Source organism: Passer montanus, unplaced genomic scaffold (assembly GCF_014805655.1).
Source record: "Passer montanus isolate IOZ18808 unplaced genomic scaffold, ASM1480565v1 scaffold8, whole genome shotgun sequence".
In the NCBI taxonomy this organism is placed as follows: Eukaryota; Metazoa; Chordata; class Aves; order Passeriformes; family Passeridae; genus Passer; species Passer montanus.
In genome coordinates, this window is record NW_024373256.1 from 411335 (window position 1) to 431407 (window position 20073).

Consider the following 20073-nt stretch of genomic DNA (forward strand, 5'->3'; position numbering starts at 1 on the left):
TCCTTCTTCCCAAGGAACAAGACAAGTAGTTTTCTGCAGCCAACCAAGCTTCTAGTGCTGAGAAAGCAGGAGCGATGGCTGCTAATGTCTAAGCAGTGCCGCACGCAGCCCCTTGGCTCAGCAGGAGCAGCCAAGCGGAAGCCTGGGATGTCGGGGTGCCAGAGGAAGAAAAGGAAAGAAAAGGGGAGCCGGAGATGGGGATGGAGCAGTCCGCATTCAGACTCTGCCACAGCCGGGGGCTTCCCGGGTCAGCCTGCAAGTGGGGCATCAGACCCGGGACAGGCGGGGCTGGCAGCCCCAGCCCGGCAGTGAAATTTAATTCATGCGTCACTTGAAAGCTTTTCCCTCCTACTTACCGGCGGCACCGCGGCGGCCGATGGCTGCTCCTCCTGCCCGGCCGAGGACAGAAGCGACTGCTGCCGTGGGGCGGCCCCGCCGCGCTCCCCTCTCGGCTGATGGCTCGGGCACCGGGCTGGGCATCCCGGGGACCGCCCGTGACCCTCGCACCCGAGCCGCGGCTGCCGCTCCCGGGCTGCTCGCACCGTTCTGTGCCGCTCCCGGTCCGGGTCCCGGGCTGCTCGCACCGTTCTGTGCCGGTCCCCGCTCCCGGGCTGCTCGCACCGTTCTGTGCCGGGCGGAGGGTGCGCGGCTGCGGGTGCCCCCGGCTGCACACCGCTGCTTCGAGCGCCTCAGGGCCAGCTGTGGGGGCAGAGCCGGGCAGGACAGCGCGACCGGGGACGGGACGAGCGCCCCGGCACCGGGGCCGGGCCGGGCCGGGCTCGGCGGGCAGCGGCAGCGCTGCCGGGAGGAAGGGCCGTGCCCGGCGGCACCCGGGGCCCGCCGTGCCCGGCGGCGCGGCCCCATGGAGCCATGGCGCGTAGGGCGCCGAGCGGGCGGGCCCCGGCCGTGGCTCCGGCTCCGTCCCGGCGGCTGGCGGGGAGGGTCCTCGTGCTCTTCACGCTGTCGCTGTCCTGCTCGTACCTGTGCTACAGCCTGCTGTGCTGCTGCGGCGGCCCCGCCGCGCCCCGCGCCCGCTGCCCGCCCGCCGGCAGCGCCCCCGGCCCGGCCCGCCCGGGCACCAAGCGCCTGCCGCGGGCCATCGTGGTGGGCGTCAAGAAGGGCGGCACCCGCGCCGTACTGGAGTTCATCCGGGTGCACCCCGAGGTGCGCGCGCTGGGCACCGAGCCCCACTTCTTCGACAGGAACTACCACCGCGGGCTGGAGTGGTACAGGTGAGGGCGGGGGGCTGCGGGGCCGGCCCCGCCCGCCCCCCTTGTCCCCGGCCGTCCCGGAGCGTCCCCGTCCCTCCGTGCCCGCCCGCGTCCCCTCCTGTCCCGGCGCCCCCGCTGTCGGGGCGGACGCGGCTCCGCGTTCCTCGAGGGGTCAGTCGGTGGAGCCGGCGGGGCGGGAGCTGTCGGAGTTTTCCTTCATCTCCTCTTGCTGCAGCCGAGCGGGTCGCGCTCGGTCCTGCCCGTCCGCCGGGGCTCTCGGCTGTAGCACCCCCGAGCCCTGCCGGTGGGCACACAGCAGCCGGGGCGATGCCAGGGCGTCCCTTCCATCCCGGCTGAGGAAGCATTTCCCTGGGTGAACGCTTCTGCAAACGCGTGAGTGCCCGACGGGACTGCTGTCCTCCCCAGCCCTGCTCGTGCCCCGGCACGCTTCTGCTGCCGGCTCTGACCGCTGGTCCTGCAGGGACAGCCCTTGTCCGCTCTGAACTCGAGTGACTGTGGATCTGTGTGGAATCTCTAATCGTTTGAGAGCTCAGCGAGTGTCTCCAGCAGGATTTTAATTTCCGTAAGGGCTTTTGTGGGGTGCTGCGGGCGCTCTGCAGGCAGCAGGTGCTGCTGTGAAGCAGGTCACAGCACCCAAGCAGGATTTTAATTTCCGTAAGGGCTTTTGTGGGGTGCTGCTGTGAAGCAGGTCACAGCACCTGTGGGCTCGGCAGTGCTGCCAGCAGTGCCCTGCTCCCCGTGGCTCCCACCCGGCATGCCGGCAGTGCTTGCTGTGCTCTTGGGGAGCTCTGGGTGTGTTCTGGCAGGGCCCTGGGGCTCCTGCTGGGCTTCTGCTCCCTCGGGAGGCACAGGGGGCTCGGCCTGGCCCCACTGCCTGTAGCTCCCAGCAGGGCAAAGGACTGTCACTGCCAGCGTGTCAGCATCGTGGTGGGCAGAGGAGGCTCTCCTGCCCTCCATCTTCACAGCGTCTTCCTGGCAGAGATGTCCCCAGGTGCAGAGCAGGTCAGTGCTCAGTGGCAGGCAGGTGGGGAGTCAGTGTGACACCGTGCTCACTCCCAGCTCTGTCGGGTCCTGGCAGCTGGGGCTTGTGCCTTGAGAGGCAGCGCAGGCACTGCGTGGAGAGACCTGTGCTGCTCCCTGAGTTCAGATCCTCCGGTGCCAGTGCTGGTGGCAGGTGACAGGAGAGCCACGACAGGCACAGGTGAAGCTCACCGAAGCTCTTTCCCCCACTTGAGGGTGTCCTGCAGCATGCCCTGTTCCTGCTGCTCTTCACAGAGTAGCTACAGCAATACCCTTCATCTGCTCTTGCCTCTTGGCAGGTCTGTGCCATTCCCCACCCTCCCCCCAACACCAGGCACTGTCACCATCCTGCATCCCCTGAAAGCCTGCAGCTGTGAGCAGCCCTGCAGCACAGGCCTGTGGGGACAGTGCATGTGAGGAGAGACACCCAGAGTGGCAGGACTGGTGATGGAGCAGAATATGGGTCCTTGCTCAGAGGGGAACTGCATGGGCTCAGCAGCACCTGGCTGGGAAGCAATCCCCCAAATCCTGAGCTGGGATCCTTCCCTGCATGCCTGTGTCTGTCACTGATGTGGGCTGTGTGGTGTCAGTGTGGGAAATGTGGGGCTGGGAGCCTCATGGGCAGTGCAGGACTGCACCTGTGGCACTGCTCCCTCACGAGGTTTGGGACACAGCCTGCCTGGGGCATGTGGACAGCAGAGTGGTGCTGCCCCGGGATGCAGGGGCTGTGCCCTGTCCCCCACGCTGGCAGAGGGGCTGCAGCCAAGCCCCCTGCGCCCTTGTTCAGCCTGGGATTCTCCATGTGAAGGGCCCTGTCCATGGCCAGGAGGGATGCAGCCTGTGGCCGTGGCAGGGCGGTTTTGCAGCGAGCTGGGAGCAGCAGTGGGAGCGTGGCCAGGTGAGCAGCGCCCTGCCCCAGGCCCAGCTCTGTCTGGATCAATAGAGAGATCACGCCGGAGCAGCGGGGCCTCCAAATTAGTTCAGCTAAAACAATTAAATGACACTTCCTTGGTTTTATTACCTTATTTTTTTTAACTGACAAATGTGCCAAAACTTAAGCACAGAGGCTGCTAAAGTATAAAACGTGGAATTGATTTTCCTGCTTGCAACTGGAGCAATTAATGTGGAGCAGGTCTAACCCACAGTGGGATGAGCTCCTGTCGCTCTGCCAAGGGCCTGGGAGCAGGAGAGCAGAGTGCTGCCAGTGGCCGTGGCCCGGGAAGGACAGAGCAGAGGCTGGGGGCTGCAGCTGGGGGGGATTGCAGGGGGCTGCCTGCCAGGACCCGGATGGGGGCTGCGCCTGGCCGGCTAGGGAGAGCAGGTGCTGCTTGTGGAGAGTGCTGTCTGCAGGCTGCCCCCAGCACTGCCCCTTGGAAAGGCAAAGGTAAAGGCATTCCCTGATGCGAGGAGAGACCTTGCCTGCAGGAGCCCCTGGCTGCTAAGTGCCAGGTCAGCGATGTCTTTGGTGCCCCAGAGGGGACCAAGGTGGAGAGACCAAGCTGGTGTTTGGTGCAGTTGCAGGTAGCATGAGAACTGAGCCCCTTTGATGCTCCAGAAACGTTGGTGATCATTTTCTCACATTGGTTATCATTTTGTCTTGTTTTCCCCTGCCCTGGCATTTGTCTGACGCAGAGATGGCAGAGCTGGCGGGAGGGGACACCTCCTCATGCGCCTGTCCTTGCCTCTCCAAATGTCAGGCTTGTTCCCACTGCTCTGGTGGTGCCTCCAGCCCCAGCTGCTGCCGTGGCCCGGGGCAGCCCCAGCTCCCCTGGGCAGGGGGTGCACGCTGGGCAGAGCCAGAGCCGGGGTCCCCCCTGTGGCACCACTGCCCGGGGCTGCCCACTCAGTGCTCCAGACCCCGAGCCCCCGAGCTGCTTCCAGTTCCCATCAGGCCCTAATCCACCTCATTAGCTACAGATACACTACAGGAAAGATATTTTTAGCAAGGTCTGTTTTAAGACAACTGAAACCAAACAGCAGCTACTGGGGAATATCGATTCATTACCAATCCTGCACTAAATGTTCAATATTGAGCTTTTTCCTGCTGCACGTAGTGTGGGCCAATAACCTTCAATATTTTCCAGAACACAGGGAAGACGGTGTGATTTAAATTGCTGTTAACTTTGAGCAGTGCCTCTAATTGCAGCATCTCAGGGTGCAGTTTTCCTCCTTAGGATTCCTGGGTGATCCTGTCAGATGCTGCAGGGTTGTTTTCACAGAGAGGGGCTTTTCCTTGTGGCTGCAGCAGCAGCTGAGCCTGGCTCACACCCATGCTGCTGGCACGGGCAGAGCCCCTCTGCTTCTGCACGGACCCGCCTGCCTCCGTGCCCTGTGCCCAGGGTGGCACCTGGGCCGAGCTCGGCTTCCCTGGACCGTGCCACAGGTCCTGGAGCGCCAGCCCTGCTGGGTTCTGCCCCATCCCTGCCTTGCCCCGGTTCTGGGGCTGCAGCTGCCCAGGGAAGGTGGGGAGCACCGTGCAGCCCTGCCAGCAGGACATGGCTTGTCCCCGTGCCCCTGGGCCCGTGGCAGGGCAAGCAAGGAGCCGGCAGACGCTAATTGCTCCCGGCCATCGCTAATTGCTGCCGGCTAATGGCCGGGCTGGCACACGCACAAATGGGAGCCCATTAGGCTTTGCCCGTTTGTGGGCTTTACTGACAGTGCATTCGGGTAAAGTTAATTAGTGAGAAGAGAGGCAGGCAGCAGCTTCAAGGATGCTTTGAAATTTCCTTGACTTCAGAGAGTGCCCTGGCTCTGGGGAACGGGCCTGGCACCCGTGGCAGAGGCTGCTGCATGTGCTGTGCCCAGGCAGTGCTCCTGGGCACTGCCAGACCCGTGCTGCCCATGCACAGCACTGCTGCTGTCCTGCCCTGGACAGCACTGCTGCTGTCCTGCCCAAGCACAGCACTGCTGCTGTCCTGCCCTGGGCACACTGCTGCTGTCCTGCCCTGGACACACTGCTGCTGTCCTGCCCTGGGCACACTGCTGCTGTCCTGCCCTGGACACACTGCTGCTGTCCTGCCCGTGCACAGCACTGCTGCTGTCCTGCCCTGGGCACACTGCTGCTGTCCTGCCCGTGCACAGCACTGCTGCTGTCCTGCCCGTGCACAGCACTGCTGCTGTCCTGCCCTGGACACACTGCTGCTGTCCTGCCCATGCACAGCACTGCTGCTGTCCTGCCAGGTGCTGCTGGGACCCTCACTGGGGCCAGGAGAGCTTCCCGGTGTGAGGAGCTGGGGGAGATGCTGGAGATGAGCTCATGGGGTGCCTCACCATTAAAGATGTGTATCCTCGCTCTGTTCCTTCACCCTGCTGGCAGTGCTGCAGTTTGTTCTCACCTTGCTTTGGAAGCACCAGATGCAGCTGGTGACCCGGCACAGCGTGGGCTGGCTGCCCTGGCAGGCTGGCCAGGAAGGACAGAGGTCCCGGTGAGGCTGGGTGCCCATGGTGGGGCCAGGCTGTGCCCACGGTGTGTGCCCGGGGATGAGCACACGGGGAGCAAGGGCAGAGCTGGCTCACAGGGCCTCTGAGTGCCAGGCAGCCCCCAGGACCCGTGACTGGGCTGCTGGGCTTTGTGCTGGGTTGTGCTGTCCATCTGCACTCCCTGGCACAGGGAGGTCCCCCTGTGGCTCTGGCATGGGCACCAGCTTGGGAATGCTGCAGCAGCTGGGGCACAGGCAGGGTGTATTCAGTTTGGAGTATTCCGTTTTGGAGTTTCACCTGTGAGAGGAGTTGCCTTGGAAATGGAAAGGGGGAGACTCCAGCCAGTGTCGGTGAGCAGAGAGCAGTCCCCAGCAGGGCATGGAGCTGGGCTCGGTGCAAGCTGTGCAGGAAACCCTAACTCCTGCTCCTTGCCAGCTCCACTGCCCTCAGAGCTGACCTTGGCCTTTGCCAGACCCTCCGTCAGTGCTGAGCGATTGCCAGGGAAGGTGAGAGTCACACATAGCTGTTTGTGTGAAGGGCAATCGCAGTGTGCCCTTTGGAAAAGAATCTCTTGACTTAAAGGACACTGCAAATCTCTGGAGCATTTAAATGATTAAAAATGAATCAGCAACAAAGTTAATTACTGTGTTCGCTCTGCTTTTATGCATGGAAATGTCCCTCATTAGCTGTCTGCAAGCACTGGTGTAAATTCTTTGAACACAAACATTTATTAAAGGGAGCTGCTCCATCATTAAACGCTGGCTGCTGCAGTGTGGGGTGGTGGCAGCGGGGCCATGGGGCCTGGCCAGCTGCTGCCAGGGCCACGGGCCCTTGGCTGGTGTTTGCAGCTGGGGACACGCTGCTGTCTGCAGGCTGGGGGCAGCCAGTGTGTCCTGCTGGGCACGGCAGTGCCCTGCCCTGGGCCAGCTGGTGCCAGCCGTGCAGCGTGGCAGCGAGGGGCTGCAGGGCTGCTGGGGCTCCCTCTGTCCCCTCAGCCCTCGCAGTCCTTGGCAGGGTGGTGCAGCCTCAGCCAGGGCACTGCTGTGTCCCCCACGACCCCCGTGATATCTCTCAGTTCTTTATTTCTGTCACACCTCGGGTTCTCACACGTTTAACCAGTTTTGTTTAAACTTCCCGAAGCCACCTGAAGAGGCTTTGCTGGAGCCTTCATCCACCCCTGCCACTGGCTGTCCTGCTGAGCAGAGGTGCCAGGCAAGAGCTGAGGGTGCTGTCAGCTGTGTGTGCACCCGTGGCACGGCATGGCATGGCACAGCATGGCACAGCACGGCATGGCACAGTCCTGCCAGGAGCAGTGCCCGCTCCTTCTTCCCATGCTCAGCTCCCAGCACATCAGGCTGCAGCTGGAGACGCGCTCCCAGCCCACCCTGCTCTGCTGCTGGCAGAGGGGAGGCGCAGAGCCCTCACCACAGGCGCTGGCACTGGGGATTCTTTGCCAAATTAAACAGTTTGTTTCCATGCCGCGGAGCAGATGGAGCCGGATCGCACACGCCAACCCCTGCACACAGCAGGGACTGACCAGAGCTGCTCCGGGCAGGGCTGTGACGGGATTAGCGGTGGGCGCTGCCCTCCCCGCTCTTATCTGCAATATCTCAATTGTTTGATGAGATTTTGTACAAATTCCTCCCTGGGAGAGTGTTTCACGCATGTTCGACATCAAAGCGGCGCAGCCAGTGAGGGAGCGCATGTTTCTTTAATGTGGGAGTGTTGTAGGGGCCGCAGGGTGCCCAAAGGCAGATTAGAACAAAATTAATAATTCAGGCTGGGGAAGGTGCTGCTGAGGAGTTAACCCCTTCAGGGCGGGCCGCTGCCTCCGTGCTGCCACAGCCAGGTCGGGCTCTGCTGCTGCTGCCCAGCGCCGCTGGGTGCCCCGTGGGCATCCTCTAAACCTGGGCTGAAGGCAGTGTTAGTGCCCACATCGAGGGGCAAAAAGGGCTTTGGGAACCGGGCAACTCCAGTGAAAGAGATGTCTAACTCGGGAGGAATGAATGCTGTCCCTGCAGCCAGAGCAGTGTGCTGAGGGCCCCAGCCCGTGTCACTGTCCCCATGCTGGCAGCTGGCTCAGCACATGCCAGGAGCCAGTGCCAAGGCCAGCTGGGGACAGCAGCACAGCCAGGACGTGCCCATGGAGCAGCAGCTCCTGGCTGAGCCCTGGCCACGCAGCTTGGCACTGTGGGCCAGCCCCAAGAACCTTCACACCTGCCCCTGTGCCGGGGCCTGAAAGCTGTGTGACATGCTATTTGTATGCAAATAACCCTGCCAATGCACAAGTCCAAAAATATTATTTTAAAGTCTGGTGTAATTAAGTTTGCCATGCATTTCCCTGCTCCTGCAGCCCTGGGGATCCTGCTGTTAGCGGGAAAATGAATGCCTGGATGACATCTCTCCCCCTTGCATGGCTTCACTGGTGATTTATTTATCTGCCCGTGCTGTGTTTTGTTGTCTCAGCAGTCTCTGTTGTTCATGAGCAGCAAACACTGGGAGTCCATTTAAAAAAAAACAACTCTTGTCTCATTTCAGTAATTTACTATGCAGAGGTTTTGTGTTTTTCATAATGCATTAGAACCTGTAATTTTGTATTTTGAATGCATGGACCTAATAACTCACGTAATGAAAATCTAACAGGCTTGAGGATGAGCCATTAATGAAACAGCAGTTTTATGATCCTCCACAATGTATTGTAATAGTGAATCACTTACAGAGCTGTCCTGTGCTGATTTATGATGAAACTTGTTTGTGATGTGCCGATAGAACCATGTGCCTGCGCTTCCTGACAGTCATTAACCAATGGGAGTCGTGGTCGGGATTTATGGGGTTTGAAGCAGAGCAGTGGGAAAGGCCAATTAAGCACCATCCATGCTCAGGTACCTCAGTTCCAGCCCTGCTAATTTATGCTGACTAATTAGTTTGCTTCCTCTCAAATTAGGTCACAGGTGCATGAGGGTGTGTGGGATGGTGCCCTGGGTCTTCCATCTCTGTCCTCTGGTCACACAGCTGCTGTGGCTGCTGGTGTGCCTCCTCCCAGCTGGGTCTTCCATCAGCCCAGAGCTGCTGGCCACGGGCCGTGTTTTTGGGATGCTGGAGGTGCCAGGTCCAGGTCACTGCATTGGCCCTGGCAGCTCCAGCTCTGTGGCACGGATAACCCAGGGCTCTGCAGAGGGATGGCTGCAGACAGGGATGCAGAGAGGGACGGTGTGTTTGCTTTCCCTGGCTGCTGCTGGCCTGAAAGGCCCTGGGGCACCCGGGCTCCAGGGCAGGTGAGGTGACAGCAGTGCCAGGGCAGGTGCCCATGCAGGGCTGAGCATCCCTGCGGGGCCCAGCTGGGCACACACACCTGGGCATCTGCACTGGGGCCCACGGGGAGCTCCAGGAGCTGAACTGGGCTGTGCCTGCTCACACTGCACAGCACTGCTGCCACAGGGTGCTGGTGCCACTGCTGGGCATGGCACAGCAGAAGAGTGCTGGCCTCATCCTGGCTGCCCCAGCTCCCCGTGCCCTCCAGCCAGGGGATGCCCAGTGCCACAAATCTGACTGCAGTGGATTTGATAGTTTACTCTAGTAATACAAGACCAATTTATAAATCTTTCCGTCCCATTAGTTTTTATTTGATTTGGATGCTCAGATGTCAAAGCAAATGATTTAATTAGTGCTAAGCTGGGCTGCAGGGATGCTGCATTTCCCCCAGGCTGGTGCTCCTTGCCTGGCCCGCAGCCCAGCTCCCAGAGCCAGGTGGGTGCACCCAGGAGCCCGTGTGGAGCTCTGGGGCTGGCCAGGGCCTGGTGGGGTGGGGATAGCCTGGTGGGCACAAGCCCCACATCCCTGGGCAGCCCTTTGTCCCAGCTCCCACCGGCAGAGTGGCACAGCCCCCTGTCCATGGCTCCCCAAGGCTCTTGTGCTGGTGGTGTGGCACAGCCATCCTTTCCTGCATCCTGGCACTGGGCACACACGTGCTGCTGTCTGTGGGGCTGCCAGTGTCCCTGTCCTCTGCCCAGCCTGTCCCCTGGGAGTGGGATGGACCTGGAAGCCATCCATGGCCAAGGTCCTCCACAGAGCTGCTGAGGGATCTGTGCCTGCTTGGTGCCACCTCCACAGAGCTGCTGAGGGATCTGTGCCTGCTTGGTGCCACTGGGAGGGGACGTCACCAACCCCGTGGCCTGTCACCCCCTCCTGGTGCCTGTCCCGGCTCCTTCCTCACCATCACCTTCTGCTTCCCTGGCAGGAGCCTGATGCCACGAACCCTTGACAGCCAGATCACAGTGGAGAAGACCCCCAGCTACTTTGTCACCAAGGAGGCGCCGCGGCGCATCTTCAACATGTCCCGGGACACCAAGCTGATCGTGGTGGTGCGCAACCCCGTCACCCGCGCCATCTCGGACTACACGCAGACGCTCTCCAAGAAGCCAGACATCCCCACCTTCGAGGGGCTGACCTTCCGCAACCGCAGCCTGGGGCTGGTGGACACCTCCTGGAACGCCATCCGCATCGGCATGTACGCCGTGCACCTGCAGAGCTGGCTCCAGTACTTCCCCCTGTCCCAGATCCACTTCGTCAGCGGCGAGAAGCTGATCACGGACCCGGCCGGGGAGATGGGCAAAGTCCAGGATTTCCTGGGCATCAAACGGGTTATCACGGACAAGCACTTCTACTTCAACAAGACAAAAGGCTTTCCGTGCCTGAAGAAGTCGGAGAGCAGCGGCTTGCCTCGCTGCCTGGGCAAGTCCAAGGGCAGGACTCACGTGCAGATAGACCCCGAGGTGATCGAGCAGCTTCGGGACTTTTATAGACCTTATAATATCAAATTCTATGAAACAGTCGGGCAGGACTTCCGGTGGGAGTAAGTGTCTGGGAGCAGAGCTGCAGTGACAGGAGCTGCAGCCTTCTCTGAGGAGGGCCAAGGGGCTGGAGCCAGGGCCCCTCAGCCCATCCTGCCCAGAACTGTGAGCAGAGGCAGGCAAGGGGCTCCCCTGTCCCTTAGGAGTCTGCAGTGCCCTGGAGAACCAAGGTAAGGCAGACTCAGAGTCTGCTGCAGCCACCGAGCCAAGGGATGAGCAGCACTGGCTGTCCCAGGGGCTCAGCAGCCACGTGGCTTCCTCTGCAGGTCCTGTTTGCTCTTGCCACCACATGGTCCCCAGGGCCACGGGCCTGGCCCCGTCCTGCAGCCTGTTCAGGCTGCTCCAAAGCACATCCCTCTGCGTCCCAAAGCAGGTGGGTGCTCCTGGACAGTGGCAGTGGGGCTGCCCCTGCCAGGCCCTGTCCTGGGCAGGCAGAGCTGCACTTTGCCTTTGTCACTTGCGCCATGTGTACCCCCGAGGACAGTGAGATGTGTCTGCTTGACAAAGAATCTATGGGAAATGTTGTACTGATATCTTGTCCTGTGAATAAAGCACAGAATCCTGCTGTTACGGGTACTTTAGTGGCACTAGTTTCCTTGTTCAGCTTGTGATCCCTTCGTGTAAATAAAGTGGCTTCCACCAGTCCGCATGCATGGGCTGTTCTTAGGACAGGGCTGGGCAGAGCAGGGGGCACAGGGAGCCCCCACAGCCACAGGCAGGCGAGGGAACAGGCAGGGCTCGGGCAGGACAGGCTAAGCCCGACACGAGTGAGGGGAGCTGTGGCACAGCCCTGCCTGGGGCTGCCAGGCTCACCCCTGGCACAGGGCTGGGGATGGCTCACAGTGATGCTCAGTGGCCATGCAGGGATGGAACACACCTTGGACCAGTTCACGAGGCCTTACTGTGAGTGATTAGTAACCAGGGAGCTCTAATAGGAAAAAATTGGAGTTAATTAGTGGGCACCTAAGAGAGCCCCATCTGCATCTCTGCCAATGCCAGCTGCAGGGGAAGACACAGCAGTGAGGGCACCCAGAGGCAGCTATGGGCAGGTGGAGGGAGAGATGGGAATTAATGGCCATTGACAGGAAAATGGGATATTTGCTTGTATGATTTTTCCTTTAAAGGAGAAAAACATTCACAGCGAGACTCACAAATCCCAGCCTCGCAGTAGAAAAGCCATTTCCAATCCACTCCAAGGAGGCAGAAGGTGCCAGGTTAGATTGATCCTCCTGACAATACTGTATTAGTGGGAAATTAGAGCTGGAGCCTGAGGAAACTGCTGCGATATCAAACAATTACTTTACATTTGTCCTTACAAATGGAGGGAGCAGAAATGTGCTTAAATCAAGTATTAGCTTTCCAAAGGGTGAGCAAATGAGGGCACAGGCAGGGCTGCACTGAAAATGCAGAGCACATTAGGAGCTCTTAAAAACGGCTTAGAAAGCCCCAAGCAGGCAATTTGCATGCCGAGGAGGCAGGGCCGGGTTTGATGAGGATGGAAGGGTTTGGTGAGGACATGGAGTGGTGCTGGTTTGGTGATGGGATGCCGAGCAGAGGGGCTGCCGGGGGAGCCCCCTGCCCACCCAGCCTGGTTCTCCCCACACAGGGCACGGGGGACAGAGGCTCTGCTCTCAGGGCTGTCACACCACTGCTGGCAGCCCCCCTGGCACAGCAGGGCCCCGCTGTCCCCATACAGCCCCCCACGGGGGACAGAGGCTCTGCTCTCAGGGCTGTCACACCACTGCTGGCAGCCCCCCTGGCACAGCAGGGCCCCACTGTCCCCATGCAGCCCTGCTGGCACAGCCCCTCTGTCCCCATACAGCCCCCCTGGCACAGCACAGCCCTGCTGTCCCCATGCAGCCCCCCTGGCCCAGCACAGCCCTGCTGTCCCCACAGGGCCAGCACCATCGTGTGTGCCGTGTTTTGATGGGTTCACTCAGGCCTGAACCCCAGAGAGCAGCTGTTCAATATTTACCAGCTCATAAATAGTTAAACACAGTGAACGTGGTTTAAGTGGTCCCTGGTTCTCCCGAAGAGCTCTTGGGGCCAGCCGGGCCAGGGGAATCCTTCGCTGGCCGCTCACAGCAGGGCTGAGTGCCCTGCCCGGAGGAGCAGAGCCGCTGGCACACGGGGGAGCCCCCTGCCCACCCAGCCTGGTTCTCCCCACACAGGGCACGGGGGACAGAGGCTCTGCTCTCAGGGCTGTCACACCACTGCTGGCAGCCCCCCTGGCACAGCAGGGCCCCACTGTCCCCATGCAGCCCTGCTGGCACAGCCCCTCTGTCCCCATACAGCCCCCCTGGCCCAGCACAGCCCCGCTGTCCCCACGGGGCCAGCACCATCGTGTGTGCCGTGTTTTGATGGGTTCACTCAGGCCTGAACCCCAGAGAGCAGCTGTTCAATATTTACCAGCTCATAAATAGTTAAACACAGTGAACGTGGTTTAAGTGGTCCCTGGTTCTCCCGAAGAGCTCTTGGGGCCAGCCGGGCCAGGGGAATCCTTCGCTGGCCGCTCACAGCAGGGCTGAGTGCCCTGCCCGGAGGAGCAGAGCCGCTGGCACACCCACGGGGTCACAGCACAGCCCCTGCCGGGAGCAGCCTCTCCTCCCAAAATGGTCCTCTCAGCACCTCCCGGTCAGGGACCTTGCCTTTGACCCTGTCCCCACGAGTCCCCCGCGCTGCCTGTCCCCTGGCGAGGACACCCTGGGCAGGGGGAGCTGCCCTGGGAGCACCACTCCAGTGTCCCCCCACCCATGGTCACCGGACCACCCATGTCATTCAGTCCTGGCTTTTCCAGGTGCACAAGGAGCATTGTTATCCCTCTGAGCATGGCAGGATCACAGCGCTCTGAGCACCGAGAAAATTTGATTAACTTCTTATTAAGCTGATATGATTCAATTTCACCGCTGGCTCCACGTTTACTGGCAGCAGGCAGAGTCCTGGGGGTGGCTGTGGGGTCTCCCAGGCCTGTCCCCCCACTCTGCTCGGCAGTGTGCTCCCAGCACACCTCCCTCCACGCACACAGAGAGGGCAGCAAACAAAGCAATAAATGCAATAAATGCAGTTATTCACGGAGACTGCAGCCCCTCGGAGGCGATGGATGCTCAGGGCCAGCTGGGATTCACAGGCATTCAAGTAGGGCAAGTTCCCTCCTGTTATTTCATCAGGCTGCAGAAGGAGCAGGAGCACGGGGCCGGTGCGACTCGGGGCTGTCCCTGGTGCCCTGCACGGCTGGGGGGGCACGGCTGGATGGGCACGACTGGGGGGGCACAGCTGGGTGGGCACAGCTGGGTGGGCACGGCTGGGTGGGCACGGCTGGATGGGCACAGCTGGATGGGTACGGCTGGATGTCACCCAGGGATGCCAGGACCTGCCCGGGCAGCACAGAGACACAGAGGGGCTGTCCCTCTGTCAGCTGTCCTGCTGTCCTGGGCGCTGCAGGCTCAGCAGCGGCTGCGGGGGCTGCTCCGCGCTGCCAGCCCTGCCCTTCCCGCAGGACGCTGTCCCGGAGCGCTCACGGGCACGGAGCTCCGGGCACCAGCGCCCTGCGGCCCCGCTGCTGCCATCCCTGCGGGGCCGCTCCGGGCCCGGGGCTGCCGGGGCACAAGCCCGAGCCCTGCGGGACTGCCCGGGGCTCAGCCCGAGCCCTGCGGGACCTGCCCGGGCACAGCCCGAGCCCTGCGGGACCTGCCCGGGCACAGCCCGAGCCCTGCGGGACCTGCCCGGGCACAGCCCGAGCCCTGCGGGACCTGCCCGGGCACAGCCCGAGCCCTGCGGGACCTGCCCGGGGCACAGCCCGAGCCCTGCGGGAGCTGCCCGGGCCCGGACGGGCCCCTGCTCACGCTGGATCAGCCCATTTCACCTGCTTGGAAAGTTCTCCACGTTCCGCTCCGAGCCCTGCCCAGGGCCCCGCGAGCAGCAGCGCAGCCCTAGAGCGCCCGATGGCATCAACGCTGCATAATTCATTACCGGGCAGCTAATTAGCCGGCTGCTCCAATTAGTGACTCCTGTGCAGCCGGGCTGGGCTGCAGGCAGCAGGGGACTGGCACTGCCCGCAGGGGCGGCTGAGGGGCTGGCACCTGCCTGTGGCCACGGAGGGTGGCACCTGCCAGTGGCCGTGGGGGCTGGCACTTTCAGTGGCCGTGGGGCAGCTGGTGGGTGCCAGCTGCCCGTGGACCCTCTGCCAGGAGGTGCTGGTGGCTCTGGCAGCCGGGCTGTGGCAGCAGTGGCTGTTGAAGGCTCCTCAGCCCTGGCCAGGGCCCCGGACAGCCCCTGGGAGCTCGGTGCCCGCGGCGGTGCCCGCGCTGGCCGTGCCAGCGCTGCTGCAGCTCCGGGGCACAGCGGAGCTGCTGGGGCTCACAGTGGCTGTTGAAGGCTCCTCAGCCCTGGCCAGGGCCCCGGACAGCCCCTGGGAGCTCGGTGCCCGCGGCGGTGCCCGCGCTGGCCGTGCCAGCACCGCTGCAGCTCCAGGGGCAAAGCGGAGCTGCTGGGGCTCGCCCCGTGTGCTGCTGAGCCCGGCCGGCCCTGAGGCAGGGCAGGAGGCCGGGTCAGCCAGGTCCCTGCCGTGAAAAGGTGTTTTAGGGTTTAAAGGAGCTTAACCATCGTTCACACAGCCCCGCTCCTGCAGAGCACCGTGCCAGGACAGCAAACGCCTCGGGCACGCTCCAGTGGCTGCAGATAAGGACAGCTCAGGGGTAAATATTTACCCAGTGACTGAATGGATTCAACTGAGTTCATTCCTATTAGAGAATCTGTTAGTAATTATCTGAAGACTCGTTATTACCTGGGGACCTATAATCTCCCACAGTAATGAGTTCAGGTGGCTCCTGTGGCATACCAAGCAGGACAGGGAAGGGGGGAAGGGGCTGCTGCCACTGCAGCAAGGCAGGGCAGGGCTCAAGGACAGGGCAGCTGGCACTGTAGCACCATGGCCATGGGGCACAGAGCTGCCACTTCACCTCCTGCCAGCTCAGGGGCAAGCCCTGGGCACAGCTCAGGCCCAGGCAGAGCTCAGAGAGCTCAGAGAGGCAAAAGCTGAGACTTGAATGGAGCTGCTGCATCCCCAGCCAGGCGTGGCTGCTGGGATGTGCTGCAGGACGTGGCCCCTGTGCCAGGCACGGGTGAATCCCAGCCCCAGGGGCAGCCCAGGTGGTGGGCTCTGTGCCACACACAGGGACTAATTCTGCAAACCTGAACCCACTTTGTGTGGCTCAAATAAAATAACTGAAGAGCAAGATGCAAGGCAGGGCAGATACTGACTGATCCCACACCTGCAAGGGAGGAAACCCCCTCCAGGGACACACGTCCAGGGCTCCTGCATGCTAGCAGAGCATGGTCCCCGCTGCCATTGCTCATCCCCATGTCCATCCCCACGCTGCAGGACACAGAAGCTCTGTGCCACAGCTGTGACTGCCCAAAAGAGCAGCCCAGGAGGGACTGGGGTGAGTTACTGTGCTGCTAATCCTGTGCAGGGTCCATCTCTGCCTGCCACAGAGCTGCCAAGTGGCAGTGCTGTGTTCAGTCACAGCACTGTTATGAGAGCAATCCATTCATTTAGCTCTAATCTCCAAAAAAAAAGATAAAATTACATGATTAAGATCTAATTAAAGTCTAACTACCAGCACCATGAATCACTTCAGCACAACTTTAATGGATGCCTTTCAAAGCCATCGTGCCTTTGGTTTCCTTCCCTGGCCAGTGATTTCCTGCAGGGACTGGCTCTGCTCAGGCTGATGTTTGCTCTCACTGGCTCTGATTTGGCTGGGGACCACTAAAAATGTTTACATGTGAGCGAGGAGCTCGAAAATCCATTTCTAACCAGACAGAAAATTTCATTTGACAAGCTCATTCAGATGTGCTGTGTTTCTGCAGAGCTGAGTGCAGGAGTGGGGCACCTCATCCACCACCAGCCCCAGCTGGGGACCATCACCTCAGCACTGCCATGGGCTCCGTGTGGCACACAGGGTGCTCAGGGTGGCACACAGGGTGCTCCTCCACCACCAGCCCCAGCTGGGGACCATCACCTCAGCACTGCTCGGTGTGGCACACAGGGTGCCTGGCGTGGCACACAGGATGTTCTGTGCCCCAGTGTCTCAGTGCCTGGGTGGCTGGTGGCCAGAGCTGCACTAAATGCCATTAGCTCTCCTTGGGGAGAAAAAGCAAATTAAAGTCTCTCTCACAGCTCCTGGGTTGTCCACCCTGAGGCACAGCCCTATAATAATGTTGATGGAGAATATTGTCATTTCCCTCTTTCCCAGCAAATCACTGCCTGTCTTTGTCCCAGCCAGATCAACACAAGCATTTTAATGCCTCCACTCCTGCACTTGCAGCTTGTCAAGGCAGAGACTCTGCCGAGGGCTGCCTCCACCAAAGGGCTGCCTCCCTGCGACCAGCAGGCCTGGCCAAAATTGCAAGTCCAAATTATCAGTGCAAGAGCCACCCCACTGCTGATGGCATCTTGTCCAGGGGAGCAGCTGAGGGATCACCCCATGAGCAGCCCCAGGGGATTGCGAGCCAGGGGATCACCCCACAGCGGGCATCACCCCACGAGCCAGGGGATCACCCCATGAGCCAGGGCATCACCCCACAGTCCCCCAGGATTAGCCAGGGGATCACCCCACGTGCTTGGGAGAGCACACCAAAACTGCTGCTTCCCTGCTGCTCACCCGTGTGGGACAGATGGAAACGGGAGTTGTGGGAAGCAAGACAGAGAAAGCTCACAGCCCACTGAGGGGTGTTCCGTGTCGTTTCCAGCAGAAGGATGTGCAGTTTTCCTGCGTGGCACATTAAGTGCACACGCATCCTCTGGGGACGGCGGCTCTGCAACAGGTACCTGAGAGCTCGGTGGGAGGGAAGATTATCCTCATTAATCACCACTGGGAAAAAAGGCACTTCTGCAAACTGCAGCCCTGTGTGATGGGGATGGTGTGCACATGAAGCCATACGTCAGGGGAATGGTCCCTGGATGACTCAGCCAAGCAGAGGAGATAAAGGAATTGAAATTCAGGAGTGCTGCTGGCTCACATCTTCAGAGGGATGAGCCTCCTGAAAACACTCATCCCTGCCCAGCAGGGCCCAGAACTGGGTCACTGCTGTTACACACACCCTGTTACACACACTGGCTTTGGGAAATACCCACAGCAGCAGGACAAGCCAGGGACAGGGGGCTCACGGTGCCCAGGGAGCTGGCACAGGGGACCTTCCCTGCCTGCAGAGCTGGCATGAGAGGGTGGTGGTGACCCACTGCAGTGCCCAGGGCCAGCCCTGTGGTGGCCCTGGCTGAGGTGGCTGGGCAGCTGTGGGCAGCACAGCAGGTCCACACCCAGCCAGGCCAGGAGAGGCAGACTGGCCTGGGTTGACAGGGGCAGGAAGGGAAGAGTACTGGCACTGGTGCATGGGGCAGAGGATGCTGCAGAGCAGCACCACGGCCCTCCCTGCCAGCTCCACGCCACGACAGGGCTGCCAGGGCAAACTTCAAAAGGGGGAGAAAATGCTATTTCTCAGAGTTAATACTCCCTTGCGGATCTTGCTCTGCTCATTATTCTGCTCGTTCCTTAAGCAGCAGCTGCTCGTCACTCGTGGCTCGGTGGTGAGAAGGGCTGAGTGCAAGAGGCTAATTTATTTTCTTTTAGTGCTTCTCATCCATGGCAGCCCCTGGCTGCTCCTCACCACTGGAAACCAACTGGAGGCATTTCAGATATTTCTAATGTATGACAGCAACTGGGAAACAGAAATTACCCTCTCCGAAATAATTCCTGAGACAGATTTCTTTTGGCACTTTGCAATGGAGACGCGGAGGAAACGCGAGCTGCATGTAGTAGTTTGCTTTTCCTGGGCAATTTGTTAGCCCCACCATCTGGTTAGGCCCCGTTCCTCTCCCCACACAAACACCTCTGGGTGCAGGGAGAGCACCTGGGAGTGCAGAGGAGACTCGAGGGGCGTCCTGCCCTCCGTGGCCTCAGCGCTCCAGCAGCCCCAGCACTGCCACCTCCGGCGCTGTCTGCCCCGTGGGGCTCTGCTGAGCCAGCTCCCCCCTGGCTGTGCTCTGTGACACGGGGGGAGGGTGCTGGCCCCGAAGGAAGGAGCAGAGGGTCCCTGCAGCAGGGCACAGGGGCAGCAGGGCTCGCTGCCCTCCTGCTCTGGCCATCCTGGCAGCCGGTCCCTGGCCCCAGCCCTGAGCAGCTGCTGGCAGCCTGGCATGTGCTGGGTCCCTGCCAAGACCCGGAGCAGGAGACAAATGATCTGCCCAGGATGCACTGCCTCCGCTCCACCTGCTCAGCCCAAACGAAATTAAAATATTGACAGAAACAATTTCCAGAGGGAAATTGGAAACGTTAGTGGCGGTGCCGGAGCCAGGCGGTCCCTGCAGCCCTGTCACCTCCCCAGGCAGCAGGGCACAGGCAGCATCCTCCACTGGGGTGCCCAGGCACGGGGCAGAGAGTGACAGCTGTGACATGCCACTCACCATGCCATCTCTTGTCGGGGCAACGGAGATTTGGGCACAGTTCCTGCTGCTTTCGTGATGCTCAGAATCATTTCCATGTCATAGTTGGAATAAAGCAAACTCAGTGTTTTGTGCACACACACGCTTTCCCCAGAGAGCCAGAGCTGTGGGAGGGGAGTTCTTGCTCCCACGCCAGCCAGGTGATTCCCTGGCCCAGGGCAGCAGGAGCAGCACTCACCCTGCCCGGGCACCACTGCCTCACACCTGCACAGGGACACAGCTCCCCCGGAGCACACTGCCCTCGCCAGCTGCAGAACAAGACTTTCCCTCCCAGCTCCTCAGTCCTGCATCCTAATCCATTTTCATCACTTCTTCCCCAGGGCATTGTGGCACTGAGGGAAACACAGGCCATTTCTGTGCCACCACCAAACTCAGAGCCTCATCAAAGAACGAAATCAGGTCGGTTTGACAGGACCTACTTCTGCTCAACCACGCTGACAGGCATGAATTTATATTCCCAGGCTCTAATTCTCCCATTAATTGAATTTTGCAGTGATTTTTCCACATGTTTGCCCAGGATTAATGTCAGGCTAATTGGATGCAGTTGTCCGAACCATCTCACTCACTCACTCTGCTGTCTGTATGTGTTCTCATCCCGCCGACACGAGGCTCCAGCTCTTCAGGATCAAGGGGGAGCTCCAAGGGGAGCTGCTTCTGGCCCTGGTAGAAACCTCTCTGGTCCAGGCTGCCCAGGACCCTGCAGCAGCAGCACCCCAGCTCACGGCCCCTGCAGCCTGGCACAGCTCAGACCTGGCAGAGCTCAGACCTGGCACAGCTCAGACCTGGCACATCTCCCCTCCTCCTCACCTTCCTCTGCACGGCGTGAGCAGGGCAGAAGGCAACGCTGCCACATTGGATGGGCAGGGCAGGAGGGGACACCCAGGACCTGCAGCCACCCCGAGGGAGCGTTCTCTGCAAATCCCCTGTGACCACGGGGTCCCAGCTGGAGCCACACACTGCACGTGGCTGCCTGCTTGGGGCCACCCCAGAGAGGGACAGCCGTGGGGACAGCCGTGTCCCCACAGCCTCGAGGACAGACACACAGACC

At 60.9% G+C, this 20073-nt stretch overlaps 1 protein-coding gene across 1 annotated transcript; it reads left to right on the plus strand.

Annotated features, from left to right (window-relative positions):
* The first annotated feature begins 836 nt into the window (after window positions 1-836).
* Window positions 837-11164, plus strand: HS3ST2 (heparan sulfate-glucosamine 3-sulfotransferase 2). The gene is made up of 2 exons (XM_039732430.1): window positions 837-1232; window positions 9910-11164. Exons 1-2 carry the CDS (start codon window positions 871-873, stop codon window positions 10526-10528), a joined length of 981 nt encoding a protein of 326 aa, XP_039588364.1. The 5' UTR covers window positions 837-870; the 3' UTR covers window positions 10529-11164.
* Window positions 11165-20073: the final 8909 nt, after the last annotated feature.

Excerpts from the sequence above, each read along its gene's own strand:
- HS3ST2 (XM_039732430.1), top strand. The coding sequence starts at position 871 with ATGGCGCGTAGGGCGCCGAGCGGGCGGGCCCCGGCCGTGGCTCCGGCT. Across the intron at positions 1,233-9,909 it reads CGCGGGCTGGAGTGGTACAG|GAGCCTGATGCCACGAACCC; the intron begins GTGAGGGCGGGG and ends CTTCCCTGGCAG.